General features: G+C 49.1%; 1 protein-coding gene across 2 annotated transcripts in view; it reads left to right on the top strand.

The window, feature by feature from the left end:
* The first annotated feature begins 228 nt into the window (after positions 1-228).
* The window catches only part of SETD7 (SET domain containing 7, histone lysine methyltransferase), a 51,875-nt gene continuing 42,870 nt past the window's right edge, over positions 229-9,233 (top strand). The window contains exons 1-2 of one of the 2 annotated variants that reach the window (XM_061142382.1): positions 229-548; positions 1,372-1,504. In XM_061142382.1, the coding sequence (XP_060998365.1) occupies positions 534-548; positions 1,372-1,504 (148 nt within the window). In that variant the 5' untranslated portion in view covers positions 229-533. Of the gene's footprint in view, positions 570-1,371; positions 1,505-9,233 lie in introns of both variants that reach the window. The other variant, XM_061142381.1, reaches the window with a different exon arrangement.

The following is a 9,233-nucleotide window of genomic DNA, read 5'->3' as shown; positions in this document are numbered from 1 at the left end:
TACTCCGAAACCCGCAAAAGTCTCATTCGTGGTTCAGAAAACAAAACAAAACAACTTTCTCTGCTCCCTCCTCTCCTCTCCGCACCCTCACCCGCTCCATGCAGTAGCTGTTCTTGGCAGATGCCCAAAGCGGCACCCGGTAATTCCACGGTACATTGTGTACATTTGCATCCATTTAACCATCTATTTACAGCCGCCCTTCACCGCCACCTGTAAGAGGCGACGCCCTGATGACAAAGTGGCGGGGCCGGGAAGCGGGGGCCCGTGATGTTCCACACTTCCAGAGCAGGAATCCGTGAAGGGCTGGCACTTGGAGAAACCAAGGGACGGCTGGGGACATCACACGCACTGGGCGGAGGCGCGCCAGACGGAGGGTCCTTCCTCGGGAGCTCCAGCCGGTGGCTCCTTTTCCGTCACCACCAGCGCGAGGAGGGACCTGCCGGGCCTTCCGCGCGGCTTATTTCCTGCCTGATAACGAGCCCGCTGCCATTTGGATCTGCTGAAGCTCTGAATCACTCGAGACGAGACGCCTGATGGTCCCGAGGAGGGTGGGGACGCAGCGCGCTAGGGTGGGAGCCGCAGTCCGGCGGCATCCGGGCGGGATGTCACCCCCGGGCGCCTGGGAAACCTGCTCGCGGATGTGATGCGGCGGCGCGGGGACACCTGCGCTCCCGTGCGTGCCGCACCCGTGCAGCTCCGGGTGGCAAACGGGATGAGTGGGGGCGAGGCCGAGAGGAAGTTGAGGCGCTGGAGTCTCAGGAACGCTGCCTTAGCTTGCCCGGCTCTTTGGAGGCCGTCCCGAGGAGCCGGGGCGGGGAGGGGAGGGGTGCTGCGGCTGGCCGGCACTGAACGCGGACTTCCAAGTGGTCCCTGGTATAGTTGGAGGTCGAGCGTTCTGAGCCCTCCCCACCCCCAAGGGTGGCTACCCGGAGGTCCCAAGTGCCGCGAGGAGCGCGCTCGGAGCGCACCCAGCCTCGCAGAAGCAAAAGCTGAACCCGTGCTGGGCCGGGGGACTGGCGGGGTGGGGCGCCGAGCCAGCGCGGACCGGGAGCGCCTTTCGTTTTAAGGAGCCTTACTTCTGGGAAGGGACAGGGAACTGTCAATCAGCGAGGGAGGGAGCGCACCGGCGCTGGGTGATGTCAGCGGATCAGCTGCTCGATAACAAAGAGGGGGTATTACAGGAGAAAGTTGCAGCGGCGGCGGCCACGGCGGCACCCCGGAGCCTGGGAGGCAAGGGGGCAAGTAGGCGAAGGGAGGAGGCACGGCTGCTGCCGGAGCAGCTTAAGGCCAAGGAATTGAAAGGGCTGTAGGGGGAGGCAGTGCGAGCCAGCCCCGACTGCTCCTCCTCTTCCTCCTCCTCCAAACTCGCAGGGTTCAGCCCCAGCGCTCGCTCAGCCGCCGGGAGCACCCGGAGGGACGCGAGGCAGCCGCGCGGCCCCGAGCTGGGCAGGGTCCCCAGCCGCCATGGATAGCGACGATGAGATGGTGGAGGAGGCGGTGGAAGGTACAAGCATCTCTGTGGGGTCCCGGGAGGAGGCGCCGGAGGGGGCACGGGACGCGGAAGGAGTGGCGGGCTGCGACCGGCGCGGCTCCGGGCCCCCAGCGGCCGCCACTGTCCCCTACGCGGGTGGCCGGGTTCGCGCAGGGGCCGGACGGCCACGGCCACGCCGCCGGGAGCGCGCGCTGAGCGGCTCGGCGCAGGCCGGGAAAGGGGCTCAGCTGGGCCGGGGTCCCCGGGGGGGTCAGGAGAGGGGCACGGCTGCTCCATCCTGCCCGGCCACCGCCTGCATCCGCCCTCGGAGTTGCAAAACCTGCCCCGCACTCCGGCCTTCCCCCTTTCGGGGATGGGAGATGGAGGTGCGCAGGAGGTCAGCGCCCCCCCACCCCCACCCCAGCCGCCGCTGGCGATCTCGATGGAGCAATCCCGAGCACCTCTCCGGGCTCCAGCCCTTTCGTTCGGCTTGCAGCTGCGACCCGCGTTGACCGCGGTCGCGGCCAGATCCGTCCCCCGGCGCAGCGCACGGGGCTGGACCAGGCACGTGGCAGCCGCGGCTCGGGCGGTCGCTCCTCCAAAAAGATGAAATCATTGCAGGGCCGGGGACAAGGCTCCCGAGCCGGGACTTGAACGCTCGCCGACCTGGCCTCCGCTGCCCCGGAGCGCACTCGGCCAAGCCGCCCCTCCCCCTTCCTGCTTCCCCGGCGGGTGCCGCTGCCGCCACGCTGTGCTGGCGCGCCGCAAGCCCGGACCCAAATTGCTGGGTGACACTTAACTTTCTGAATTCCATGCAGTTGGCTGTGGGTGATATCACCGCCTCTGTCGTGTTTCTCCGCCCCTTCGCTTCCAGCGCCCCTCCCCCGACTTTTCTCGCCACTTTGTTTTGCTGAGTTTCTCCACCTCTTTTTTTTTTTTTTTTTTTTGGCTAGTTCTAAAAAAACGAGGTGGGGACGTTATACAATCTAGTTGTTTGTATCATGAGACGTTATGATTTTGTAACAGTGAATACTGGAAAATACACTTTAGCGTTATTTATTTATTTGATTCTACCCTAGACGGTACGTCGTGATGTTTTGCAGTGTTGCGTGGTATTATTACAGAATATTTTAACCAAACAGCTAAGTAAACATTTTTTAGCTTTTGGTTGAATCAGCTTCCTATCTAATTTGTATAAACAAGTTCTTAGAAATGATAAAGAAAGACAAAGTGACAAGGCTTACAGATGCATGAGAATGCAGTTACTGCTACTTTGGGAGGAAAAAAAAATTAATTTTTATATAAACGTAATTGACTCCGTTTGCAGTGCTCCCAAGGTCTTAGGGAGAGATTAAGTTGAATAATATTTTTGAATTCTCTAAAAGCTGTCTTCATGTAACTGTTGAAACTTCTTATTTCTCTATGGAGCTTCAAGGAGTGTTGGTTTTGCTTTAAATTCACAATGCCCTGAACTATTTCTCTCTAATTAATAAAGCCAATGCTGGGACTTCCTGGGGCCCAAAGACGTTGATTGGTAGTCTTACTTAAATTTAAATTATTGACTAGGTGTGCCTTCATGTTACGAAAGATAATTGAAAAAGGGTACTGTCAAATTGTTAGGACTTGGTCTGGTTCTTCAAAGTTTACTTTGACTGGTAAACATAATGCAAACCCTTGATCACAGGCAGCGCTCTCAAGGTTAGACCACCTTACCCTTTGAAGCTGTTTGGAAACCTAAGGCCCAGTTGTCCACAGTCCCAGGCTGCTTGCAGAATGTGAACAAGCAGCTTTAGAAATACATCCATGCTTTTGAGATTGCTCAATGGGTGGAAGCAGAGAAACTTCTTTATATAAGCAAGGAAGTTTCTGTGATATAGAGTGTGAGGGTGTGTTCATATACATTATTGTCCAAAGTCAGAATATACTTGAGAAGGGTCACTATTTAATACTTAGGCTGGCACAACTGGCTTAAACCTTGAATGTCTGGAGCAATCCAGGACACATGGTTACCAGTCATACCAACAGTAAACAAAGTAACAGAGAGTCTTTAAGTCCTTAGAGGCACACCTGGCTCAGACTCACACAGTGTCTAGAGCATGCATGTGTAAAAGCAGGCTTTTTTCCAGCCATTCTTGGCCTTTTAAAGTGCTGTCTGTAATAGTGTCAACATCTAACACATGCATGGGGGACTGGTAAAAGGCTAGTCTGAGTATCTTGCTGTTGAAGTACCAGCTAACCTACCTCTGTCCCTGTGCAGAGCCTGTGTTCTCTGTAGTTTTATTGTCTTAGCTATCATTATTGCTGTAATTATTTAGTTCTTACTATGTGCAGACTCTGTGCTAAGTGTTTCACACACACATTATCCATTCAATCTCGTGACGTCGATACTCATATTATCCTAATTTTCCAAAGGAGGAAACCGAGGCTTAGAGAAGTTAAGAACTGATCCAAGGACCCTCAGCGATGCAGGGGACAGGCTTGGACCCCAGAACCCTGCTCTACCATACTACGTTGTCTCCGTGTGTGTGTGTGTGTGTGTGTGTGTGTGTGTGTGAATTGCTCAGTCATGTCTGACTCTTGGCAACCCCACGGACTGTAGCCTGCCAGGCTCCTCTGTCCATGGAATTCTCCAGGCAAGAATACTGGAGTGGGTTGCCATTCGCTTCTCCAGATAGTCTCCCTACACCCTTATTTTTTATTTCTTAATGAGCCAGTCACATGTAGGAAACAGTTGGTAGCTGAGTTTGAAAGCAACAGTTATCGGTGTCATTCTTTATCAATGTCACTCTTTAGAGGCTGGTTCTGAAAAAGTTCAGTGACTTTCAGAAAAAAATATATTTGGAGAAAGAGAATTTAACTGATAGCCTCTGCTACAAACATCCTTTTTCTTCCTCCATAGAAATTTACTCTGGGGAAGAAACTGATCTCTTCAGGACTTAAGTTGAGTGTTGATTGTCACATCATGTATCTTTTGGTTACCTCTCTGTTAGGGTGGAACTGTAGCTTGATTGGAGTTCTAAGCCCTGGCAGAGGAATCCCTGAGGGCAGGTGGGTGGAGGAGAGGGAGTTTCTGTTTATGATGTTAGCTGTGCTTCCTTGGGAAGGCAGCCCTGGGCCTCAGCAGGCCTGCAAACATCGCCTGAGCTCCCACTGTGGTTTTTATTCTTTTATATTATTATTTTAAAGGTTTTCTTGGCTGCACTGCACAGCATGCGGGATCTTAGTTCCTACAAGGGATCAAACCCATGCCCTTGGCATTGGAAGCACAGAGTCTCAACCACTGGACATCTAAGGAAGTCCCCTTGCTGTGGCTTTTTTTTCTTTGAGGCTCATTGGTGCAGCAAAGGGTGATGTTTAGCTTTGGGAATAGAATTTTTTATTACATCTATTTCTTTGCCTACCAGTAGACACAAAGATGAATACAAGGTGGTCCCTAATATAATTTGAAATAAATATATCATATCTAATCAGATGAGTGATGGTGGTTGAGAGGAAATGAAAATTGCATACAGCTTGTGGAAGTAGTTGGGGAAGGAATTCCCCAAAGAGTTGGCATGAAATTGAGTCCAGTTGAGAGAGGCACTTTGCAAGTAAAGAGAGGTGTGGAATGAAACAACAATTCACAGGAAAATAAGAAAACAAATGGCCAAGAAGCATTCGAAAAGAAACAACTTCCCTAAATAAATACAAATGCAAATGCTGAGATAAAGGTTTTCTCTAATTAGGTTGGCAAAATTCAATAAGACTACTATCATCCTGCAAAGAAGGGGACACTCTTGTGTATGATTCACTAGCATCATCAAGAAATTTCAGCTAATCAAATATTAACCCAGGTGCACCAAAACATAAAAAAAAGAAAGAAAAAGGAGAGGGGGAGAGTGGAATTATTTCAGGCACATTCAGAGACGAACTGCTGGCTTTTACTATAAGAGAGGGTCGAGGAGGAGAAAAGTAGAGGGTGATACAGGGAAGGGAGTCTTGTCCCAGGCCCAGACCGTGAACCATGTCCTAGAGGCTCTGTAGAGCTCAGAATGGAAGGTTGGGGGCTCTTCTCTGGGAGGATGAGCAGGCAGTGGGGAGCAGGGGAAGCGATCATGTAGAAGGCTCTTTGAAGTAGCAGTTATGAGGGCAGGAAAAATCCCACAGGCCTGGATACATAAAGGCGACACGGAGGAAGAAGAAAAGGGGAAAGAGCAACATCGCTAGAATGAAGAAGCCAGAATGAAAACAAGAATCTCCGTGTTTCACTGCCCCAGTCCCCTCAGATTGTAAGAGGATTATTTTCCCCTTAAGATATTTATTTATTTTTAATTGATTGATGATTGCCTTACAATATTGGTTTGATTTCTGCCATACATCAAAATGAATTAGCCACAGGTGTACATATATCACCTCCCTCTTAAAACCTCCCTCCCACCTCCCACCCTTTCGCACCACTGTAGGTCATGACAGAGCCCAGGTTTGAGTTCCCTGAGTCATAGAGCGAATTTCCATTTGCTCTCTATCTTACATATGCTAATGTATATGCTTCCACGCTGTGTGTGTGCGCTTAGTCACTCAGTTGTGTCTGATCGATTTTGACCTCATGGACTTGTAGCCCGCCAGGCTCCTCTGTCCATGGAATTCTCCAGAAAGAATATTGCAGTGGGTTGCCATGCCCTCTTTCAGGGGATCTTCCCGATCCAGGAATTGAACCCAAGTCTTCCACACTGCTGGTGGATTCTTTACCGTCTGAGCCACCATGGGAAGCCCCATGCCTCCATGCCACTCTCTCTCAAATATTAAGAGTATTTTTAACTGTCCTCCTAATCACTTATCCTACCTGTCTCTAATAAGACTACTGATGCTATGGACTTAGGAAAAATACAGGTGAGGTGTTCCGGTAACACCCTTTGTATGTGGGCTTCACATTAAAACTATGACCCTCACAACTAATAACTGAGCTCTTGCAAAGGATGACTTTCAAAAATCAAATTGTGTTTTTAACCACAAGCATAAGTGCTTCATCATGAAGGCACATTCTTGCACTAAACAGAGTAAGTTTGCCTTTTTTTAATTATTATTACCTTTTTAAAAATAATTCTTTTTTTTGGTTCTTTTTTGGTTCTACAAAACCAACAATGCATGTAAGGGTCTCTGGTTCTGAGAGGAACACATACACACACACACACACACACACACACACACTCAGATTTCCTGTGAGTAAGCCTGAGGCTGTAAGCAGCAGAGTGTCTGATCCAGAGGGAATTTCCTCTGCTGAGAGGAACCATCACTGCACAGAATACAGCCCTGCTCTCATCAGATTCAGGAAAAAAAACTGAGGGAATCCGAGGGGAAAAAAATTGAACTTTCTGTCTGTTCAGTAGATAATGATCTTGAGAACAAAGGGAAAAAGTAGATTTGTGAGACGGTTCCTTTTTTTCCCCTTTCTCTAACTTCTGTCAATATTTGAAAACCGTGCTGCAAACAGGTATACACACAAGGGCTGGGGCAGCTCTCCCAACACACGACCGTCATTCAAGCGGCTTTTCCTTGTTTGGGTCTGGCACTCAACCTCTGCTGAGTGGGAACTGGCCTGGAAGGCTGTTGGCTGACTTGGCACATTGCACAGACTGACCTCGATCCGAGCAGGCAGGACTAGTGTTGCTCTTTGCATTGGGTAACACGTGGAGGAGACAGGTATTTGCCGTCAGCATATGCTGGTGCTGTGAGAGCTATCTTAACTATGAAGGCCCCTTCCATTTCTCTGCCTGGGACCTGAGATCCCCTCTCTTTAGAGGTCGCTTCTGCCATCGGCAGGAGAGAAAGGATACCCTGCCAGTTTGCTCTTATCCCAGGATTGAAAGAGTGGGGAAAGGGGTTCTTCGCATCCATTAGCTCATTCAGTTCAGTTCAGTTCAGCCGCTCAGTCGTGTCCAACTCTTTGCGACCCCATGAACCACAGAACCCCAGCCCTCCCTGTCCATCACCAACTCCCGGAGTCCACCCAAACCCATTTCGATTGAGTCAGTGATGCCATCCAACCATCTCTTCCTCTGTCATCCCCTTCTCCTCCTGCCCTCAATCTTTCCCAGTATCAGGGTCTTTTCAAATGAGTCAGCTCTTCGCATCAGGTGGCCAAAGTACTGGAGTTTCAGCTTCAACATCAGTCCTTCCAATGAACACCCAGGACCAATCTCCCCTGGGATGGACTGGTTGGATCTCCTTGCAGTCCAAGGGACTCTCAAGAGTCTTCTCCAACACCACAGTTCAAAAGCATCAATTCTTCGGTGCTCAGCTTTCTTTATAGTCCAACTCTCACATCCATACATGACCACTGGAAAAGCCATAGCCTTGACTAGATGGACCTTTATTGACCAAGTAATGTCTCTGCTTTTCAATGTGCTGTCTAGGTTGGTTATAACTTTTCTTTCAAGGAGTAAGCGTCTTTTAATTTCATGGCTACAATCACCATCTGCAGTGATTTTGAAGCCCAGAAAAATAAAGTCAGCCACTGTTTCCACTGTTTCCCCATCTATTTGCCATGAAGTGATGGGACCAGATGCCATGATCTTAGTTTTCTGAATGTTGGGCTTTAAGCCAACTTTTTCACTCTCCTCTCACTTTTATCAAGAGACTCTTTAGTTCTTCTTCACTCTCTGCCATAAGGGTGGTGTCATCTGCATATCTGAGGTTATTGATATTTCTCCCAGCAACCTTGATTACAGCTTGTGCTTCATCCAGCCCAACGTTTCTCATGATGTACTCTGCGTACAAGTTGAATAAGCAGGGTGACAATATACATCCTTGACATACTCCTTTTCCTATTTGGAACCAGTCTGTTGTTCCATGTCCAGTTCTAACTGTTCCTTCCTGACCTGCATACATAGCTCATTCAGGGTAGCTGTTAATGTGCCTCTTGGGCAATAGGGATGACTTTCTCATCTGTAAGACTGGAATTTGAGGGATGACTGTGAGGTTTCATTTAGATAATAGGAAATTGCATAACTCAGTGCCTGATGCCTGATGCAAAACATATACAGATGCTTTTTTCTTCTCTGTGTTTCAGTCTCCCTCTCCATTAAACTGACTTACTGGCAAGATAAATATTACATGATCTTATTGTCCAAATGGCTTTGGAACAAGAGTTGTACCAGAAGCTCCTGTACCACTAGTTGGTAGGAGATGTGAGGTCATAGCAACCCAGTCTCTTCTCTTCCTGACATTTCTTTTCTTGGAAAGTCTCTCAGTTGTTATTGTTTTGGTTGTGGGTGTTGTTTTAAACATAAACTTCTGCTACCAGAAACACCACCCCAGGCTATTAAATATTCAGGATGGGTGTCTTGAATGATCATAAGCCTTAGTAACTTTTAGCTCCTTTTCATTGATCCTGGTCATTGATCACATCCTGGTCATTGATCACATCGTCCTGCTTTTGGAAGGATGAGAAGAGAACAGACAAGCCAACCAGAGGACCCTGCTGTGATCTGATAGAAGGCAATTTCAGAGATTTCTCACAGCACACCAACTGAACACCTTTGGAAAGGCAATAAAGTGTCACCCATCCCAGCCTTCTTCCTAAACACATGGTGTCACCAAACGGCCATCATTCAGCAGCTCTTCTGTTCCTTTCTCCCTAGAGACTAAGAAGGTGATGGGACTTCTCTTCACTGGCCTGTAAAGAGGCAAGCATCCTTCATGGAGTGGGGTTGATGTTACCACTTTCATCTCAGTAGGATTCAGTACTGTCCCTCAAGTGTTTTTATTGTGTTCTGTGATGCTT

This window comes from Dama dama, chromosome 5 (genome assembly GCF_033118175.1).
Source record: "Dama dama isolate Ldn47 chromosome 5, ASM3311817v1, whole genome shotgun sequence".
NCBI classification, from domain to species: domain Eukaryota; kingdom Metazoa; phylum Chordata; class Mammalia; order Artiodactyla; family Cervidae; genus Dama; species Dama dama.
The sequence above is the reverse complement of the archived record's forward strand: the minus strand, read 5'-3'. Positions and strand labels throughout refer to the sequence as shown.